Raw genomic sequence first — 22,252 nt, forward strand, 5'->3', positions numbered from 1 at the left:
GCAACATTCTATTCTCTTAGGAGTGTGAACCCTACTGTGAACTGCAAGTTCAGGGGATCTAGGTTGTGCGCTCCTTATGAAAATCATCCCCAAACCATGCCCCGACTCCAGTCTGGAAAGATTGCCTTCCACAAAACTGGTCCCTGGTGCCAAAAAGTTTGGGGACCTCCGTGATGGGGAGGCCTGGTTGCCAGTGGAAGCCAGTGCATGGGCACACTGAATTTTAAAGCGGGAGGCTTCCTGCCTGAATCTTCCAAGGTTTACCAGGATTCTTCCTTCCGTGTCACCTTGCCCAGCCTGGCCTTTCCCAGTGACACTGCTACAACCACACTGGCCCCCTGCCGCCTCCAAGCACACCTGCCTTGTGCCAGCCAGTGGGCTTTGCACCTGCAGAGGGCACGCTGACAGTATCTCGTAGACACACACTCTCACTGTCGTGCATACTCACACCTTCAGTGTCCTCCCCAGATTCCACCAGACCATGCTTTCCCTTCCTGGGTCGCCTTCTGAGTCCCTTCAGGTCTCCTCCTGGAGGCCACCCGGCCTCCCTGTAGCCCTGTCACTTGCTACCTCCTGCCCTCCCTTTGGCATTGGGCTCCTTTGCATTGCACTAGTTAATCATGGACTCCCTTCCACTTTGAGCTATCTCATGAGTGCACATTTTTTTTCTCTCTAAATACATGTTCCTAGAAGGAGCTTTTGTGTGTCAAGTGCAAATCACACAGAATTGGGTACTTCAGGAAATACTTGTTGAAAGAAATGACTTCCTTAATCTAAAAGCACTGCCAAGAAATACTCCTCTTAGGGTTAAAGCTGTTTCAATTTTTGATTTGCTAACACAGGAGAGTTTCACCTTACATTTCCATTTCCTAAGGTGTCATGAATAATGAGAGGGTTTTGTTTTTTTTTTTTTTAGAGGCAAGACTTAGATCAGTAGTTAAGACTCTCTGTAATTCTGTTTTGTTTCATGAATGAATGTTTGAAAACCTGGGAGATTATCCAATCCCAGTTTAGAATGTGCTATCCATCAAGAGTGAGAATGTACAGAAACACGAATCTGACGTGTACATTTAGATTTATGAGAACTTAAGAATGTAAGGCTGATATAGGGATAGATTAACGTAAGTTTAGAGGGTCTACAGGCCCCCACAAAGGCTTCCCCTGTGGCTCAAATGGTAAAGAACACAGGAGACACAGGTTCAGCTCCTGGGTCAGGAAGACGCCCTGGAGAAGGGATTGGCTACCCACTCCAGTATCCTTGCCTGGAGAATCCCATGGACGGAGGAGCCTGGAGGACTGTAGTCCATGGGGTCACAAAAGAGTTGGACAGGACTTAGCAACTAAACAACAGCAACAAATGCTCCCAAATCAGTTCTACTGATGCTCAGCATTGTATCCAATGAGCATTGATGCCATTCCTTGAGCTGTGCCTCCCCTCCCTGTCTTTCCTCTCCCTTGGGGTGAGGTCCTATTCATGAAACAACTGAAAAACATATGACTACACAGAGGTGTGGAGATGTATTGGTTTGGCCACAAAGTTTGCTTTGGGTTTTTTTTGTTGTTGTTGTTGTTCGATGTTACAGAAAAACCCAAGTGCACTTTTTGACCATCCTAATAGGTGTCACAAACAGTGTAAAAGATAATAACCAAGGCCTTAAATTGTCCAAGTGGGAGTATACCATAAAAATGTGAAAACTGTCACATAGAGTCAGAGTACACACATATATCAATATTTAGCACAACAGCAAGGACCAAGGAGTGAAGCTGATTTGACCATTAGGAGTTAAGAAAGAGAACAAGAAAAACTAGAGCAGCTATGAAGTTCTGTGCAATTCTGATTGTGATATGGATTTGGCGTAACTCTGTTTAACCATTCACGCACTTGCCCTAAACCAGCAGGAATCTGTGAAAATAACTCGAGAAGGAATTACCTTATTTCTATTTTTTTCTGGGTTCCATTCGCAAGCGTTTGGAACTTTAAAGTCGAGTTTCTCAAATAAAGTCTATAGATTTTGTGACAACGCTGTTTGAAAAACTCTTCTTGAGGAAGGCACTGTGTTCACTCTCTTGATCAGGTGGAAAAGTTTGGGAAGGCTCTGAACTACGCAGAAGCAGCCTTGTCATTCATCGAGTGTGGAAATGCTATGGAACAGGGCCCCATGGAGTCCAAGTCTCCTTACACCATGTATTCAGAGACAGTTGAGCTCATCAGGTAAGCACTGCATTTCCTTGCAAGCGGGTGGGGCAGGCAGCTGGAGGGAAGAATATATGTGTATAAGTACCATGAACACAGAAAAGGTCACACCATCTGGGTCGAAACAGTGAGCAGGCCTGCCACCGCAACAGCAAGAAGGCGACTGGAGGGTATTCAAAAATGGTTTGCGATGCTGTCGGATTCCGTACACTGGGCTTACTGTGAGGAGATGCGGTATATGAGAATGACAATGTAAGAGGAGCCACAGGGAGGCTTCCTGAGAGCTTTTGTAATGACGGGGGGTACATATTAAGAGAGCGCTGCACCTGAGCATGAGGAAACAGGTCTTGCCTTTAGAGCAGTGGACAAAATATGAAGAGGATAAATTCTACCTTGAACCGTGCCCTGAAAGAGGGTATTCAGGAAAGAAGAGAGAGGAGAATTCATCATGAAACAATCATGTGTCTAAACCTGTGGATGTGGCTGCCCTCAAGTATCTTTATGAAGTTGGTTAAACCTGAAATGTGGGCTTCCCTGGTGGCTCAACAGGAAAGAACCTGCCTGCAATGCAGGAAATGCAGTTTTGACCCCTGGATCGAGAAGGACCTCTGGAGAAGGGAATGGCAACCCACTGCAGTATTCTTGCCTGGAGAATCCCACGGACAGAGGAGCCTGGCAAGCTCCCGTCCATGGGGTCGCAAAGAGTTGGACACGATGGAATGATGAATGCTTTCACTTTCAAACCTGAAATGTACAATGTAGAACTATCTGTGCTTTAAATAAATATCTATTATAATTATTCTTGGGGGACAAAAAAAGATCACACTGTCAGCTACCAAGAGCCAGTGTTCATCCCCCAAATAAGATGGACGAGCTTGCCATGTGTTTTGGCATCGCCTGCCTCCTTTGATCTCTGTGTGAGTGAGGGTTGGGAGGGCGGCTCCTCCAACCCCACTAGCAGAAAGGAAGCTTTGTCTGATGGAGACGTGAGTTGCCGACTTCGCCTGCTGGGAAGTGGCAGAATTTGAACTCTTTTCACCTCTGTGCTGCGGTTTTATTATTATTATCTGATTCAATATTATTTAGACTTGTATAATCCAAATTCTAACTCCAATCAATAAATGATTCAGGAGTATTTAATAACAGGAAAGAAGGCGCAAGGGGATTTTAGGAAAGGAAACCCATCCTATGATGCTCTGTCTGAAAAGGTACTGGCCTTGCTCTGGTCTAAGGCTTGGACCTGAGCACCATCCCCCAGCCTGAGTTCGGGCCACGGTGCAAACAGACGCAGGCTTTGAGCCAGGGGCACAGCAGGGCCACAGGCGGGAGACGCCTACCTTCCACGGTGGTTGCGTGGAAAGGCACATCCTTCATGCCGCTAATGAACCATTAAGGGAATGTCACCCATTAATCGTTCTGAGAGAGCCCGTGTCATGTTTTATGTCTGTAGCTGGCTCAGCTGCTTGGAATAACGTCTAATATGCACTATATGAAATAGCCCGTCCCAAAATTAACTTTAAGAGATTTTTCTAGTTCTGGGATTCTAGGCCACCTGAGAATAAATGTGTCTTACCATGCCTCACTATTCCAGATGGACAGTTTCTCATTTCCTCGTGGCTGGGGCTAGGTATTCGTCGCTGGGCACGGGCTTTCTCTCGCTGTGGAAAGCAGGGCCTGCTCTTCGTTATGGGGTGTGGGGCCTCTCCTCACCGTGGCTCCTCTTATCTCAGAGCATGGGCTTTGTTGCTCTGCTACATGTGGGCTCCTCCCAGACCAGGGCCAGAACCCATGTCCCCTGTATTGGCAAGCAGATTCTTAACCACTGGACCTCCAGGGAAGCCCTGGAAGATTTCTAATTATCCTAAATTTAATCTTCTTGGTATGCGTTGACCCAAGTCAACGGTGTTTTCCATCACTCTTCTTCAGGATTCAGGAAAGGATGACGGCCTTTGAAATTGTCATCCCAACATGAAGAACACATCATCTGCAAAACGCACTTTTCAAGAATGTTTCGGAAGTCAACGCTGTCCAGCCCTTTTTCTTATTAAAATATTTCTACTACACCAATGCACTGGTGATTCCCTCATACTGTCTTCTTATTTGGTAGAGTATTTTGGACTGTGAAGAAAAGAAATTGCCATAGTAAAAGAAAAAAACTTAAAATTACTTTAAGAGATCTCGTTGTTGTTCAGTTGCTATGTTTTGTCCGACTGTTTGCAACCCCCCCATGGACTGCAGCGTGCCAGGCTCCCTCGCCCTTCACCATCTCCAGGAGTTTGCTTAAACTCACGTCCATGATCTTAGTTTCTCATGGTTCATCCTCTGAATAAGGCACAGACGTGGATGCCCACAGGCAGGCAGGGGAGAAAGTGGGAGGAAGCAGACAGGCACAAGGCTGTAAGGTGTCCTAGGATGCAAGTGCCTTGAGCACAGGGGTGTGGGGGGGTTGCAGATCTGTTCATTAATGTCTTCATGGGCCCTGGAGGAGCTCCTACAACATAGTATGTACTCAGTCAATAGTACAGATCAGCGGGTCACAGGGCCTGTGGTGACCTGGAGTGTACACTGTCTGCTTAAGGCATTCACACTTTAAGAACAAACAAACAAACCCAAGCAGCAGTAATTGCCTGTTTCCATCAGATACAACTGGAGGTGCTGACATGCACACCCACTCTGCACCAGGGATGGGACTTTGCATGGGTGGAAAATACAGTCCATTTTTTAGATGATTGAGTAGAGTCCCTTAAGCTGCCCTGAAAACTAAAATAAGAGCTCTTCTTATCTGAGTTGGAAGATAACATTAATTTACTGCTTCAAACTGCATGTTGCCCACCAGGTCTGAGACTCCCTTCCCCCACTGAGAGACTCTGGGGAGCCAGGAGCACGCACTTTGGGGAGGTGGGGTCCTGCCTCAGGTACCCAGCTAAGGATGTGAGAGAATTCCTCTCTCCACCAAGGAGAAAGTGCCTGGGGCACACTGGCAAGTGGAACCCCACCTCCTCAAATCAAAAATTCCACCATGTAGACTTCCTTGGAGGTCCAGTGGTTAAGACTCCATGCTTTCATTTCAGTGGGACATGGGTTCAGTCCCTTTTCAGGAAACAAAGATCCCACATGCCAAAATTTTAGGAAAAAATTATAGCACAAAGGCTCTGCAAATCCAATTGTAATTGGAACCACATCCCACAGAAGTAGGCTAGGACTTGCCTGCTAAACCTAAACAGGATGACTTGCTTTTAAAAGAAAATATTTAAACAGGAGGGTCTTCTAACATGATAGCCAGAATGTCTAACATACAGTAGAAATTCACTCGTCATGCCAAGAAACAAGAAAATCACAGCCAAGATGAGAAAAGACAACTGGTTGACACCAGTAACCAGGACGAATCAGGTGTTAGAATTATCTGACAAGGATTTTAAAGCAACTATCAGAAAAATGCTTCAACAAGCAATTACAAATTCTCTTGAAACAAACAAACAAAACTGAAGTCTCAACAAAGAAGACGTTATTTTGGAAAAGAACCAAATGGAAATTATGGAACTGAGAAATGTAACGGAAATATAAACCTCACTGGAGGGGGCACAGCAGCAGAGAAGCAATGACGGAGGACAGAATCAGTGAACTTGAGACCAAGAAATAGAACCTACCCCCAACCTAAGCAACCAAGAAGCCAGACTGAAAAAGAAGTGGAGAGCTTCAAGCACAATGACAATAGACCCTCCAGGTCGTCCTTGGGGTCCCCGAAGGAGAGAATGGAGCTGAAAAATACGTGAAAGAAGTAATGGCTAGGGCTTCATGGCGAAGAATCCCCCTGCCGGTGCAGGAGACATGGCTTCAGTCCCTGCTGCAGGAAGATGCCACGTGCTCCAGAGAAACTGAGCCCAGGAGCCGCAGCGGGAGAAGCCCTCCCACTCCAGCTCGAGAGTAGCCCCCGCTCACCGCAGCTCGAGAAAAGCCCACGCAGCAAGAGCCAAAATCAGCAAATAAATAGAACTGTATTTTTTTAAAGAAGTAATGACTGAAACTTGCCAAATTTGGCAAAAGACACAACCCTACGGGTTCTGGAAGCAGAGAAAACTCCAAACAGCCCAAAGCCAGAGCACTGCATGTCACTACACCATCAAAACTACGTTTCTGAAAACGGAAAACAAGCAGAAAGTCCTGAAAGCAATGAGAGAGGCGTGGCACAGCACCCACGGGGGACGCCGGTTCCGGCGCAGCCGCGTGCGGGCCAGCGCCGCGGAAGCCGGAAGTGGCATGCCGTGTCTCCAGCGCTGGAGGGAAACCTGGCTAACCGTGCAGTTAGATTCAGGGAGGCCTCGTTCTTCAGGAATAAAGAGGAAATAAAAATATTCTCAGACTAAGGAAGATGAAAAGCTTGTATCTAACAGACCTACCTTTGAAGGTTGGCTAAAGGAAGTTTCTCAAACAGAAAGGAAGCGGCGAAAGAAGGAATCTTGGACCAATAGGAGGAAAGGAAAAGCAGCATAAGCGAAGAACTCTGGGCACGTGCGATAAACAACCCTCCTCGTGAGCTATATAATCCAGAGTGCTCAGTGATTGAAACAAAAAATATACCACCATCTGATGATCAATGCACACTGTTACTTGCTCAGTCGTGTCCAACTCTTTGGGACCCCGTGGACTGTAGCCCACCAGGATCCTCTGTCCACGGATTTCCCAGGCAAAAATGCTGGAGTGGGTTGCCATTCCCTTCTCCAGGGGATCTTCCTGACCCAGGGGTCAAACCCAGCAGGTCTCCCACATTGTAGGAAGATTCTTTACCACCTGAGCTACCAGGGAAGCCTGTCTGATGCTCAAAGCAATGTTATTTAATGGCATAAACATGGAAGTAAGGTTTCTGCTCTTCATGCAGAGTAGAAAATGTTGATACCAATGAACTGTCAGAAATGACCCTGTGAAAACTAAACAAAGGGGATACACTCGAAAAGGGAGGGAGGTTGAAGAGGGAGGGAACATAAGTATACCTATGGCTGATTCACGCTGATGTATGGCAGCAACCAAACCAATATTGTCAAGCAATCATCTTCTAATTAAAAATAAATAGATTTTTACACACTCGCCCTCTGCGATGGCCCACACTGTCTGTGGAGTGTGCTTTTCTCTGAATCTGAATACATCCATTTCTTACCTATCAAAAAATAAATAAACTTTTTTAAAGTACTACAAATCTAAGTGTGTTGGAGACAATGTAATAACAGTACCATTTCTTGAGCAACTTGCAACAAGCCAGCCCACTATGCTAAGAGCTTTACAGACACTGTTTCACTTAATCTCTACAGCGAAGCTATGCGATCAGCAGTAAAGTACTCATCTTACTTTATAAAGAAGGGAAAGGAGGCTTAAAGATGTTAATTTGTGTAAGCTCCCATGACTAATAAGTGACTAACCTGGGATTTGAACCCAGGACTCCCTGACCATTCCCCAGCCTGCCTCAGGTCTCTCAAAGGATCTGCAAGTAACCTGGTGTATTATTGGAGAAAGGAATGACCATAGACAGCTGGTTCAGAGAAAAAGTGAGATTGAGTAAAGTTCATAAAATCTGCTAGTCATGCATCCAGGACAGTTATACTGCTGTCAAAATAAGAGTTTTGTAACAATCAAAAAAAAAAGGTAAACCCACATATTCATCTGAAGACAAAGAGTAAACATTTTTCTGGAGATTGGTCTGAAAGGGTTGAACTTTACCAACATCTTCTCAGCCATGCAGCCATAGATCAGAATTTGTAAAAATGGATGCATCACCATATACGTAGGTAATGCTTGAATGGATAACACCCTTGACCGTCTGTAGAATTTGGACTTCTATTGTTAAAAAGCAGGAAGTAGCTAGATGGTCATCAAAGTCATTTTGTTCTAGTCGTGACAGTACTGTCATGGTTAGGGGAAATGGGGCAACCTCAGCTGGCTTTCAAGAAAGAGCTGTCAGGCCTTCCGCGTGGCTCCAATGCAGGAGACAGGGCTTCAGTCCCTGGGTCAGGAAGATCCCCTGGAGAAGGAAATGGCAACCCACTGCAGCATTCTTGCCCGGGAAGTCACATGGACAGAGGAGCCTGGCGGGCTGAAGTTCACAGGGTCACAGAGTCGGATGTGCGTCAGTGGACTACATAACAATAAAATCAGCAAGCACCACGAAGAGCTAACAGAACTACCATCCCCGAAGATGGTCCATGGGTTAGTAAGAAAGCTTTATTTCTTTGTTTTCCTTTCCTTTTTTTTCTCTTGTAAGGTATGCCATGAGACTGAAAACCCACTCAGGCCCCAATGCCACACCAGAGGATAAACAGCTGGCTGCATTATGGTAAGCGATTCATATCGGCTTTGAAGAGCCTCCCCAGCCTCTGCGCTGGCGAAGCTGGTAACCTGGTGCCAAAATGCGCGATGTGTTCACAATGCTTCTCACACACCGGACTGAAGGCATTTCTCGAGGTAGCCATGGAGAGCCTGCACCCTGCTGCCCTGCGCATGAGGTGAATTCATGACTAACAGTGAGCAGGTCCGCGACACAAGGGCTCGCTTTCCTCTGTGTGTGTGTGTGTCTGTGTGTCTGTGTGTTCTAAAATCAGGTAAGTTTGTATTTTAATCATTTGAATGGGAATTGTGCCCAATGTAATCTCTCATATTTAACATTTTGGATGCAATCAGAATGATTCATCTGTCTCTTTACGTGTGGGATTAGTAGGGCTGAGTCAAAACAGCGTGTTCAGGTTCTCAACACGTTAAACTGAGGAGCCACTCCTTCTGCTTTGATAGTCAAAGACTTTATAAATGTTAATCAACATGTAACAGGTTTTTTTCTATAATAACAGAAATGATAATGATTATGTGATTATAATAACAATAATTTTCCCCATGACATTTCCTCAGGGCACTTCACTGTTAGCGCCTGCTGTGATAAGGAACCAAAATGTCTCTATCTCTGACAGTTCATACTCCACCCTAGACCCTGATTTGCAAGTCGTAGAACTGAATCTCAAAATAGTAACAGTGATAATAGCAATAGCGACAGACACAAAAGAGAGGGTCTCTGATAGTTTTCCATCACCACTTCATGTAGAGCTTGACGTGCTATTACTCAGGGATATGTTGTATTAATACAACACGGGGAATGAATGCAGCCAATATTTTGTAATAACTGTAAATAGAAAGTAACCTTTAAAAATTGTATTAAAATAAAAATAAATTTTAAAATTTAAATAAATAAAATTTGAGACCATTAAGTTGTATTTTCTAGGTTGGTGTTCTACTCTGTCAATACCATATCTGAGTTAGCCAATAATTACAAGTGAAAAGCACCAAGAAGTAGTTGATATGGCTCGGGAAATGCTTTCTATGCTCTTTTCAAACTTTAACTTTCATGCTAGGATTAATAAATTAACTATGATTAGTTCATATTATATAAGAGGGATTACTGCTATGTAAATAACAAATATATAAACTATAAAATAAAATAATAACTACCCCCAGCATAATTTTTAATTATTTATAAAACACATTCATATCTGTTACTTTATATGAGCTAATTATAGTCCAGTAAAGTAGTTTTTTTTTTTTACTTTTTATTTTATATTGGAGTATAGCCAATTAACAATGATGTGATAGTTTTAGATGGACAGTAAAGGGACTCAGCCATACATATACATGTATCCACTCTCCCTCAGTAAACTAGCTTAAAAGTGAAGGTGATAAAAACAGGTAGAAGGGCTGTGCTTTCAACAAAGCCACGACCCACGGCCAGAAGTTCAAGATGTCTGAGGAAAATCAGAGTAAGGTAGTTCTGCCCTGAAGTTCACCCAGAAAGCAGAGAGCGCGCTGTGCTAGAGCTTCTCACTTCTCCAGTGGAGAGAGACTGCCCTCTCGTGGTCAAAGAAGGAAATGGCCAGCTGCTTAGTCCCAACGGAGAAGCAATAAAGCTATTCATTTGTACTTATATTCTTTATTTATATATACACAGTTTATTGATTCATATTTATATTTATATTGTTTAATATATATGTTGTTTATACATATTTATTTATATGAAGGGATGTTTTTAATGGAGTAACCGAAATTTTGAATCCTATCGAACCAATAGGAAGGTCAGATACCTATGTATAGAAATGTTTAATATATATATGATCATGCTAGGAACATTGAGTGTATTGGAACAAGATTGCTGGCACGGGGGCCGCTCATTTGTCTCTCCCTGCTGCAGTTACCGATGCCTGGCTCTCCTGTACTGGAGGATGTTTCGACTCAAAAGGGATCACGCTGTCAAGTATTCAAAAGCACTTATCGACTATTTCAAGGTACTGTCTGGCTAACGGGCAGAATGTTGTACCCAGCTGTCTCCCTGTCAAGGACATGTTCAATGCAGAGTCCACTGATTTGGGGCTAATACAGGAGCCGTCTGGTATCTGCACTAACCCCCATTTACGACCTACTCATGGCATTCAGGGCTTAGAGAATAGCCTGAGAACCCATCTAATTTATCCCCTCTAGTGCCCCTAGAGAAAGAAGATCCTGTTACCCACCCCAGCGTCCTAGGAGGTCCATCTTTATAGCTAACATAAATTCCTTGTGTTCACGCAGAGCTTCTTCCTCTTAGAAGTAACTCCTCTTTGCTATCTCCAGTCACTAATTTAATTTTTAATAAAGGTGTTATTTTAAATGATAAGAAATGGCTTGGTAGAACCCAGAGGCACTGGAATAGCACTGTGTGCATAAAAGGATAGAATTGGAAACTGCGCTTTTTTATGGAATGAAATCATTTTCATTGGGAGAATGAAGAAAGAGGACGGGAGACAAAAAAAACCCCTAATGTTCTGCTGTGAAGTGGACCTGACATAATAATTTATTTGAGACTTCTGGCCTCTTTGCTGTCCATTTGACTGTAGAAACAAGAAATTATACCATCTCTGCCTCCACCAGCTCTTTGTCAGATACACAGCCATCATTTTACATTTGTTTTTGGCTGCACTGGGTCTTCGTTCCTGAGTGGATTTTTCTCTAGTTGCAGCGAGTGGGGGCTACTCTTCCTTGAGGTGCCCAGGCTTCTCATTGCGGTGGCTTCTCTTGTTGCAAAGCACAGGGTCTAGGCGCCTAGGCGTCAGTAGTTGCGGCTCGTGCGCTCTAGCACTCGGGCTCAGAAATCGCAGTATACAGGCTTTTAGTTGCTCCACGCCCGGAGCAGGAATCTTCCCAGACTGTGTCCCCCCCTGCACTGGCCGGAAAATTCTTATCCACTGTACCACAAGGGAAGTCCCCACAGTCATCATTTTAGATCTTTAATCCCCAACCTCCACTTCTTGGAGATGATTTCTGATGACCCGGCTGTGTTGGAGGTCCATGTCCATCAGATAGCCGGGCCGTGCATGTAGAGTATCCAGGTGCTAAGCCAAAAAGGTAACTGTCTTAGTCCACTGACAATCGTGGGTTATAATGACAAGTACTGACACTTAAGAGTCTCTGTTTACTTTGGGTGCCTAAGTTTAAGTCGTTTTCAAAAATTTAGAATCTAAGAGCTATTTTGGGCTCCAAAATCACTGCAGATGGTGGCTGCAGCCATGAAATTAAAAGACACTTGCTCCTTGGAAGAAAAGTTATGACCAACCTAGACAGCATATTAAAAAGAAGAGACATTACTTTGCCAACAAAGGTCCATCTAGTCAAAGCTATGGTTTTTCCAGTGGTCATGTATGGATGTGAGAGTTGGACTATAAAGAAGCTGAGTGGGGAAGAATTGATGCTTTTGAACTGTGGTGTTGGAGAAGACTCTTGAGAGTCCCTTGGACTGCAAGGAGATCCAACCAGTCCATTCTAAAGGAAATCAGTCCTGGATGTTCATTGGAAGGACTGATGCTGAAGCTGAAACTCCAATACTTTGGCCACCTGATGTTAAGAACTGACTCACTGGAAAAGACCCTGATGCTGGGAAAGATCGAGGGCAGGAGGAGAAGGGGACGATAGAGGATGAGATAGTTGGATGGCGTCACTGACTCAATGGACGTGAGTTTAAGCAGACTCAAAGTTAGTGATGGACAGGGAAGCCTGGTGTGCTGCAGTCCATGGGGTTGCAACGAGTTAGACACAACTGAGTGACTGAACTGAACTGACTGAAGAGCTATTACTTAAGAGTTATTATAGTAAAGCAAAGCACTTGAATAAAGAAGGAATCCGAACTCTAAGACACAGAACTTTCAAGAGATCCAAGTTCTTAATGTATGTGGATTGTCCGTGAAACTGTACAGAATGAACAAAGATCATAACTTCAGAATCAGAACTCCCCCTCCAGAAGTTCCTGGTAGATACCCTAAATCAAAGGCTACTTCAGTACTACTTAACCTCAGAGATTATGAAAACTTTAGGAAGCAATGATTGGTGTTAGTTGCTCAGTCATGTCTGACTCTGCGATGGCTTAGACTGTAGCCCTCCAGGCTCCTCTGTCCGTGGAATTTTCCAGGCGAGAATACTGCAGTGGATAGCCGTTGCCTTCTCCAGGGGATCTTCCCAACCCAGGGATCGAACCCAGGTCTCCGTTATTGCAGGCAGATTCTTTACCTTCTGAGCCACCAGGAACCAATGATAGTTGGTTCATAAAAAATAAGTTTCATCAGTACCACTGGCTCTGGAAAACAGGACTTTGCCCCTACCTGTGTTTTTTACAGTCACGGGACCTCAGTTGTAATGAAAGAGGCCTGAAGGCAATGTTGCACAATTCCCATGTGTAAGGCCATTTCTTACCATTTTGATAACACCTCCACTAAAAGCTAAAACTCAGTCACCACTTCATAAAATTCTTTTTAACCAAAAGAAGCATTTTGTCTCTGGGGAACCAAGCTGAGGCTATTATATTTTCTTGTTTCTGGAAGGGAACATTGACATCCGTATTATAAAGACCGTTTTTTTCCTTAACAATCTCACAGATTTGTGTCCAAGAAAGCTTCATTGGACTCTCAGGGAGGAAATCTCTCTGTACATTTAGAAACTTCCCTTGCCACAGGCAAAGTGTCTTTTAAATGCCTGATGCAAACAACTGGCTCAGGCAACAAATCCTAAATCAGGATATTTAAATAAATCAGAATTTTTGAATTCAGTCTCTGTTAAGGAAATACATTTAATCTATTCTTTTAGACATGTTCAAGAGCAACTTCCTTTAAGAGAAATACTTTAAAGCTTCCTAAGTTAAAACAGTAACAGTTGATGGTCTCATATATTTTCAGGCATTAAATATTATGTCAACAGTTCTGCAAATATGCCCTACATTTAAATATAAGATGTTCTCAGTGTATGTGTGGGAGGGGGGTTACCTGCCACCCTACTGTCCTGCAGAGAGGAAGCCAATAGCCTAGTAACTGTGACTTCCCAGGTCCAGTTTCTGTGACCCTGCATTTTATCTACAGAGTCTGTCATTGCTTCTCTCAGTGGTCAACTAAGAGCATGCTATTGTGGGCTGTTTAAACTCAAGCAGATGGTACTCACTGTCAACATTTTTGTTTTCTTGCAGAATTCATCTAAAGCTGCCCAAGCCCCATCTCCATGGGGGGCCAGTGGAAAGTAAGTTCATTTTTGCAAAGTGAAGGTGATAAATGAGATGTTGCATGAAGCTGAGCAAGGGCTTTCCCGTGGCTCAGTGGTAAATAACCTGCCTGCCAATGCAGGATATGCAAGAGATGGGTTGGAGCTCTGGGTCGGGAAGATCCCATGGAGGAGGAAATGGCAACCCACTCCAGTATCCTTGCCTGAAAAATCCCATGGACAGAGGAGCCTGATGGGCTACAGTCCATGGGGTCACAGAGAATTGGACACAGCTGAGCCCTCCCACCCCAGACACACACACAGACACACACACACACACAGACACACACACACAGACACACACACACACAGACACACACACACACACACACACACACGATGTTGGGCAACGCGTACTGTTTACAGTGCCCTGAGGGGCCGCCCTGCCTCACCAGGTACTAACCTCTCCACTCTTGTTTTTCCATGCTCTCCCCTTCCAGGAGCACTGGGACCCCATCCCCCATGTCTCCCAACCCATCCCCCACCGGCTCCGTGGGCTCTCAGGGGAGCCTGTCCAACAGCAACGCCCTGTCCCCGTCAACCATCGTCAGCATCCCGCAGCGCATCCACCAGATGGCGGCCAACCACGTGAGCATCACCAACAGCATCCTCCACAGCTACGACTACTGGGAGATGGCGGACAACCTAGCCAAGGAAAACAGAGGTGCCTGCACCTTGGGGGAGCTGTGCGTGGGTCAGCCACAGCTCGGGGAGACAGCCTGATCCTTGGGCGTCGCTGGGCGAGACTGCATCATGCACCCAAGTAGAAGCTGAACTTCTCCCCCTACTCGGCACTTCCAGTGCCTCTGCCTATCTTGATCGTTCCTGCGGGAAAGATAGAGATAGAGACGGGGTTAGAGATGATACAGGTGCCAATGATATAGATACAAGTTATATAGATATGCACACGTATGTTTTTCCTTTAGACAGTGAGGTCCTTGAAGGTAGGGATGACATTTTATTCACTTTGTAACCCTAAGACCTGCACAGTGCCTAGACCATAGCTGGGGATCTGAAATGCCGCGTGAATGAATTAGCTGACGGGTATGAATGTTCCTGGGCTTCCCAGGTGGCGCTAGTGGAAAGAACCGCCTGCCAGTGCAGGAGGCACAAGAGACACAGGCTCAGTCCCTGGGTCAGAAAGAGCCCCTGGAGGAGGGCATGGCAACCCACTCCAGTGTTTTTGCCTGGAGAATCCCTGGACAGAGGAGCCTGGTGGGCTGCAGTCCATACGGTCTCAAAGAGTTGGGCATGACTGAAGTGACTTAACACACACACACATGAATGTTATTGCCTATTCAAATGATAGCTGGTTACAACTGAAAAAAAAAAAAGGTTTTTATGGGTAAGTTGTATTTCTTTCTTTTTAATTAATTTTTATTGGAGTATAGTTGCTTTACAATGTTGTGTTAGTTTCTGCTGTGTGGATATATATATCCCTTTTTATCTGATTTCCTTCCCATTTAGGTCACCAGAGAGCCTAGTAGAGTTCCCTGAGCTATACAGTAGCTCTATTTCTTTTAAATAATGTTTGTTTTTACTCATAAAAGCATGTTTAAACTGGTATGTATGTAACTATGGCTAAATTTGTAAAGTATAGAAAATAGAGAAAAAAAATTTTTAATAATCAGTAATCTTATCACGGGCTTCCCTGGTGGCACAGTGGTAAAGAGCCCACTTGCCATGAAAGAGACCTGGGTCCGATCCCTGGGTCAGAAAGATCCCCGGGAGAAGGAAATGGCAACTCACTCCAGTATTCCTGCCTAGAAATTCCGAGGACAGAGGAGTCTGGTGGGCTACAGTCCATGGGGTCACAAGAGAATCGGGCACAACTTAGCAACTAAACAACAGCAATCTTATCACTATTAACATTCTATTGAAATGTCATCCAGTCTTCTCCAAATATGCAGGATTTTTACCAAAATAAGATCATAGTGTATGTACAGTTTTGCATCCTTTTTTTTCATTTTACATTATATCAGGCAGATTTTCCTGAGACTAGTTCACAAACACCCTGTATGATGGCCCTGTGACACTGTCTGATAGTGGTTATACAGTCGCTGTGTGTGTTAGTCACCCAGTCGTGTCCGACTCTTTGTGACTCCATGGACTGTAGCCCGCCAGGCTTCTTTGTCCATGGAATTCTCCAAGCAAGAATCCACTGGAGTGGATTGCCATTTCCCTCTCCAGGCACTCTTCCCAACCCAGGGATCGAACCGTGGTCTCCTGCATTGCAGGAGGAAGCTTTACTGTCTGAGCTACTGGGGAGCTGAGCTACTTTATACAGTCTTAAAGTAATCACAATTTCTCAAACCATTCCCCTGCTGTTGAACATTTATGTTACTTCCACTTTCTTCCACTGTTACAAATAACAGTATGATAGATAGCTTCATATAAATCATTGTTTATATTTCTGATTATCTTCTGATAGGAGGAAGTTGTAGAAATAGAATGCTGAGATCAACAGGTATAGATTCTTTTAAGACATGCATTGTTATGAAGAAAATGAAGTGATAGTCGCTTAGTCATGTCTCTTTCCACCCCATGGTCTATAGTGTGCCAGGCTCATCTGTCCACAGGATTCTCCAGGCAAGAATACTGGAATAGGTAGCCATTTCCTCCTCCAGCGGTACTTCCTGAACCAGGGATCGAACCCAAGGCTCCTGCTTTGCAGGCAGATTCTTTATTGTCTGAGCCACCAGGGAAGCCCTGACTGGTATATATGTTATTAATGTTCTCCCTACCAAGTTCCTGCTCTTCCTCCAGTACTGAGTGAGAGTTTTGTTCCCATGGTTACGTGCTTCTGAGGCTAAGACTGAGGAGTTCATGATGAGATGAGAGCCAGTGGCACAGATAGGCAGCTGGGCCCTGAGTACATGAAACTGATCATGTAACCAGATGGGACATAACAGCAGCTCAGGGATGGTGTACCTGGAAAACCCAGAGGGGAAGCCAAGGAGGTCAATGCCAGGCGCCGAGACCAGCAGGACAGGCCCCCTAGAGGAGCTGGCACAGAACAGGACTTTGAAAAGCAGATAGTAGTCGAGTAGCTGAGATGGAGTCGGGGTGGGTGTCACAGGTGAATAAAAGAGCAAGGACAAACGCACAAAGGTTTCTATGGCCGGTTTGGGAGAACCTGAGCCGGCCAGGCTCCAGATGGTGTCACCAGCTGCCACCTGTCCCTCAGCGGAGCCACGCCTCCAGTCTGAAGTCCACCTGGCTTCCCCCAACCTGCCCCTCCTCCCCGGCTCTGCTCCTGGCTTCCTGCCACGCTGTCCTCCCTGCCACCTGGACCCTGGCTCTTCTCTGAGCCTCCCTAGCGGACCTCATTCAGCACATCCAGGAGCACCTTTCAAAACCTCCTCCCAGGTGGCTCAGACAGTAAAGAATCTGCCTGCAGTGCAGAAGACCAGGGTTCAATCCTTGGGCCGGGAAGATCCCCTGGAGAAGGGAATGGCAACTCACCCCAGTATTCTTGCCTGGAGAATCTCATGGACAGAGGAGCCTGGCAGGCTGCAGTCCCTGGGGTCGCGTGAGTCAGACACGACTGAGCGACAGACACTTTCCCCAGATTCTTGCTTCCAGAGAGTGCTCTTCAGCGCCCTGCTCGGTGCAGCGTGGCAGCCACGTGAATTGATTTGTCTCTGTCAGCCGCTAAGCTGCAGTCTCTGAGATGGCAGAGCCTATGCATTCTTCATCTTGGTGCCCTCTCTGACTCCACCCTTGGGCCCCTAGCATAGCGCCTTGGCAGTGATACATGTTTAAAGCAAGGACAAACCCAGAGAAGGTTCACAGACTGGCTGGCAACCTCAGTAGAGATGCCTCAGAACCCATCTGTGAACAAGGACCTACACTGAGCACAGGGAACTCTACTCAGCGTTTTGCAATAACCTATAAGGGAAAAGAAGCTGACTCATATTTCACATGTGACTGAATCTATGCTGTACACCTGAAACCAACACAACGTTGGAAATTAACTCTTCTCCAATATAATAAAAATAAAAGACAGTGTATACAAGCTGATTGATTGTTCCAAAAGCCAAAAGAGAAAAACAAACACCCATCCCTGATCTGCCTCCAGGAGCCTCAGATTGCCCCAGGGGCTCAGCACCTAACACAGTTGAGTACAGTGGAAAGGCTGACAGCTTCAGGCCAAGTTCAGGCCAAGTTCAGGGTAACAGGTGTCACTGCACAAAGGAGAATGCCGCCCGGGGAAGTCAGTTTTCCTTGCTTTCTGGCTGAATAGATGTCATTGGTTTGAATTAGAAGTCGCCAGTCGAGGGCTTCTCGGGACGTAGGTGAGCTGTCTGCTGGGGGCCTCCCGTCACGTGATGGGACCAGGAGCTGAGCGTGTATCCCCCTGACGACCCTCTCTGTTTCACCAGAATTCTTCAACGACCTGGACCTGCTCATGGGGCCGGTCACCCTGCACAGCAGCATGGAGCACCTGGTCCAGTACTCCCAGCAGGGCCTGCACTGGCTGCGAAACAGCGCCCACCTGGCCTAGACACCTGCCCCCTGGCTGCGGCGTGCGCGCGTCTCCACGGATCGCCCAGCGTTTCTGGACACTGTGCTCCCCACGTTCCCGGCCACAGCATTTCTCGAAAGGCGGTGAATATTTTTCAGCATCGAACAGCAGTCTTTTCTCCCAGGGCATGTGTGTTTGTGTGTGTGGGTATGGAATAAGCTGCCTGTGGAGGTGTGTAAGACACAACAGTTCTCTAGAACACATCTTTGTCTAGTTTCCAGAATCCCAGGTTAGACAAAGTGATCTGACGTTTCTGATCAGAGAACACACACACACACACACACACACACACACACACACACACACTTTCTAGTTCAAGCTAAACCGTGACTTCTTAGAATATTCAACCAAAATCTCATGGGTTAGTGAACCAGGTGCAATATAGCACACCAAAAGCTTGACTGCCAGTTAAGATGAACCCAGTTCTTATACTATTGATTACTTTCAGTATTAATATACTTTTCTCCCATTATTTTTTTATTGTCTGTATTAATGGGTATTTGAATAATGAAAATAAGTCAGTTATTTTTGTGCTGGACGTTTACTAGATTGCATGTTACCAAATACCCTGCCTTTTGTCTAGTCCCTCCCCTCCTCCATCCAATTCTCCATCTAACTCTACTATCAACTAAACATGTTAGACGCAAATGAATCGACTCCCATGGGCCTTCCCTGCCCCCCAAAATAGTATGACCATGACCCTGACCCTGAGATTTGGTGGGGAAAAAAAAAAAACCTCTATGTCTTTGAAAACTCACCCAGAAGAAAGCAGCAGCAGCTGTGTCCCCGGGCTCGGTAAGAAACAACCCTCTGCACCTGCCAGGAGCCCAGCCGGCACGTGTGTTTCTTCCTCTCGCCACTGTGACCCCAGGGGCTGTGGAGCCCCGTGGGTTTGTCAGCCGATACTCTTCAACAAGCCTTTTCTTTCTCTGAGAGCTTTCTTACCCATGTTCTTGGCAAAATGAGGACATTGTCTAGGGTGTCCCTTCCATCGGAATCTGTGTCTGTTGCTTTGTCAGGCAGAGAACTGTTTGCTGCCGTGATTCTGTCTAATCCTCCCTGTCTTTGGAGAAAGTGCCGTGCGGACCTTGAATGCATTTTTGACCTGGGGGATGTATTTCAGGGTCTGATAAGCAGGTTGCTCACCACAGAGCAGGGGATCCCTGTAGTGATTGCAGTTTGTCTGGGGTGGCAGTGACCCGAACACCATGCTTAAGCCCCCGTGCATCCAGTACAAGTATGTCTTCCCCCGATTCTTTGTTTTGCTTTTTTTTAATTAAGTTTACATTTTAGTTTTTTCAACATTTTGTTTACAATGTTTGTCTGAAATTTCTTTTATTGGCTGAAATTTATTTCTTTTATTGTCTCTTGTCATATCCTAGATTTAGTGTTCTTGTTAAATATATTTGAATACAAAGATATTGGTTAAAAAAAAAAGAAAGAAAAGAAAAACTCCTGGAAATGAGGATATACCTTGCCATGCTTTAAAAACAAAAATAATGACCTTGATGCCTCTCACTTGACAAAATTACCCTAAGACAGCCTGAGAAAGACAGGTGATGGGGTACATGGAATAATCCATTTTTCAAGGTGATGGTAACGTAAAACATGTATATCAGATGCTAATGGTCTCACTGGTTTGGTTGTAATATTAACATTTTCGTCAGCCTGATCTGTGGGTGGGAAATCAGATTGCTGTAATTCCCTAGCTCTAAGCACTGATTCAAAACTGTGCAAGTGATTGAACAGCTTTGGTGATTTGAAATTCATTTCAATGAACAAGTGAAGGCTTTGTGAAATTTGCATTTGGTGTTGGCCTTTAAGCAGCTGGAAATATTAACAATACTTCTTTTTTCACATTTATCCAACCGAGGTGCTTCTGACGTTCCTTTCACTAATTATTATTAGATTTCCCCTTCCCATTGGGATCTAACTTAAGAAATTTTTATTTATTTTTTGGAGGACTGAGGCTTAGTTCTACTCGCTGTTGCTGAATTCTGATGAAATGTTCAGACTTTCACATAAAAGGATGGCCCCCCCAGTGTCCCTTGTGCATCCCTGGGGTGCCTTTCTGATCTTATTCACCTTTAAGCCCCAGGCCACATGGTGGTATCCACATAGTGTGCTCACAAGTCAAGGCACAGGCTGCCTCCAGCTGGTTGTGCCAGCAGCCCTACATCAGGACGCCGTGAGCCGCAGTCATTTCCAACGAAACGTGAAACCAGCGGACTGGGGGCAGTCGCAGCGTGCCGTTGCTCTCACAGTCGCATTTCATTGGTGGAGCATGTTGGGGCAATGGTTGTTCCTTGCTTTGGCATCAGTGCTTTTGATAAGGAAGCATCTTCTGATCATTGCTGGTTCCTTTTCTTTAGTTTTGTTCAAAGTACAAATAGCTCTCTTGTGTTTTCTGGTTATGAAACTAATAGACACTCATGGTGAAAATTCAAATAATGCAGACAAGTGTAAAGTCGGAAGTACGCTGTCCCACCCCCCAGAGACAGCACTGCTCGCCCTTCCCTGTATATCCTTTGGGAGAGCCTCCCATTTAAATGTGGAATGTCTATCATCATTCCCTTCTATCTGAAGACATTATTTCTTCAGAAGTTCAGTACAAGTTCAACTGGCCTTATCCCTCCATGACCTGAATGGACCTGGATCACAATTATTAGAAATATCTTTGAAAGAGAGGAACCCAAATATATTCATGATTAAAATGTGGGATTTGTTACCATTCGACACAGATCAGACTCACATGCAGAATTGTGTTTGGGAAGAGAGGTTCTGTTAAAACGTTATTTCTGGAAACTTTCAAATTGCAAACGGAAAGTCGGACCCACTATCTAAAGAGAAATGTACTGGAAAAAAAAAATCTGAAAAGTTGACAAACTGTGTATTGGATTGAACATGTGGAATCAACGCAGTGAGCTTTTCTGCACTAAAATGTACCCTCTTAGCTACAACAAAGATGTGTGTATTACATAACAGTGATGTGTACATTTCTGACATCCCATGCATAATATACAGTTTGTATAAATACATACATTTAAAAATATATATGTACAGTACAGCTACCATAAAACTGTAGTATGCTTGAAGGATATGACCAGTGCCTAATGTTGAGTATAAGTCACTGCGTGTTTAAATCACCTCGGAAGTGCAGTAATTGTTATCAAATTAATCAGTGCAGCCAACCTTATTTATGAACCACAACTTTGAAACTGTGCAGTAGTATATACATATATATTTTTAAATAACATTTTTCACAGTTTTCCAGAGTTACTGTTGAAATCTGTATCACCAAAAAAAAAAAAAGGCAAGATTTTTTTTAATGATGTAGACACTCTCCAAACCCAGTAATCTGTGTGTGATTTCCTGTTTGTAGATACCCAAGACACTTTAGCAGTCACCAGCCTTAATGCATGTACAGGATATTATTGTGACTTAATTTATCTGCAGTTTTTAATCCATGTGAAATTGGAATTTATAAACTGACTTGGATTAACTATGTCTGCCTTTCTAAGGTTGCAAATGTTACATTAAATGATTTATGTTGTAAATGAGAGCCATCGAGTTGTACGTAAACATATGAAAAAATGTCCACCAATTTCTGTGAATATTTTTACAAGGAAACTTCAGACTCAAAATATATTCAAATAAGCATTCTGGTCCCTAGTTCATAATCTCTTTAGAATGGACCTTGTAGTTTCATAAAATTTTTTAAATGATGCTTCCAACAGATTATCATTACCAAGTCTGATTTTTTCATGGGGGAAAAAAGTAATGTTTTCATTATTGGAAGTATAGTTTGCTACTTGTCTTTCCCATTTCCCAGCATATTTACACACGTGTGTGAGAACACACCCACACTGTCCCAGAAAATGCTGAATAGGGAGCTTAAGGGGGTTATTTTGATAGCTACACTGATGCCTGTCCAGCCAGCAGCCCCGGGACAC

General features: G+C 44.6%; 1 protein-coding gene across 4 annotated transcripts in view; it reads left to right on the forward strand.

Moving 5' to 3' along the window:
* The window catches only part of AFF3 (ALF transcription elongation factor 3), a 624,339-nt gene extending 602,483 nt beyond the window's left edge, over positions 1-21,856 (forward strand). For all 4 annotated transcript variants that reach the window (XM_069583830.1, XM_069583832.1, XM_069583831.1 and 1 more), the window contains exons 18-23: positions 2,076-2,212; positions 8,445-8,516; positions 10,410-10,503; positions 13,701-13,750; positions 14,212-14,435; positions 18,157-21,856. In XM_069583830.1, coding sequence (XP_069439931.1) covers positions 2,076-2,212; positions 8,445-8,516; positions 10,410-10,503; positions 13,701-13,750; positions 14,212-14,435; positions 18,157-18,278 — 699 coding nt within the window. In that variant the 3' untranslated portion in view covers positions 18,279-21,856. The remainder of the gene's footprint in view (positions 1-2,075; positions 2,213-8,444; positions 8,517-10,409; positions 10,504-13,700; positions 13,751-14,211; positions 14,436-18,156) is intronic.
* The last annotated feature ends 396 nt before the right edge of the window (positions 21,857-22,252 follow it).

The sequence above is a fragment of the Ovis canadensis genome, chromosome 3 (assembly GCF_042477335.2).
Source record: "Ovis canadensis isolate MfBH-ARS-UI-01 breed Bighorn chromosome 3, ARS-UI_OviCan_v2, whole genome shotgun sequence".
NCBI lineage: Eukaryota > Metazoa > Chordata > Mammalia > Artiodactyla > Bovidae > Ovis > Ovis canadensis.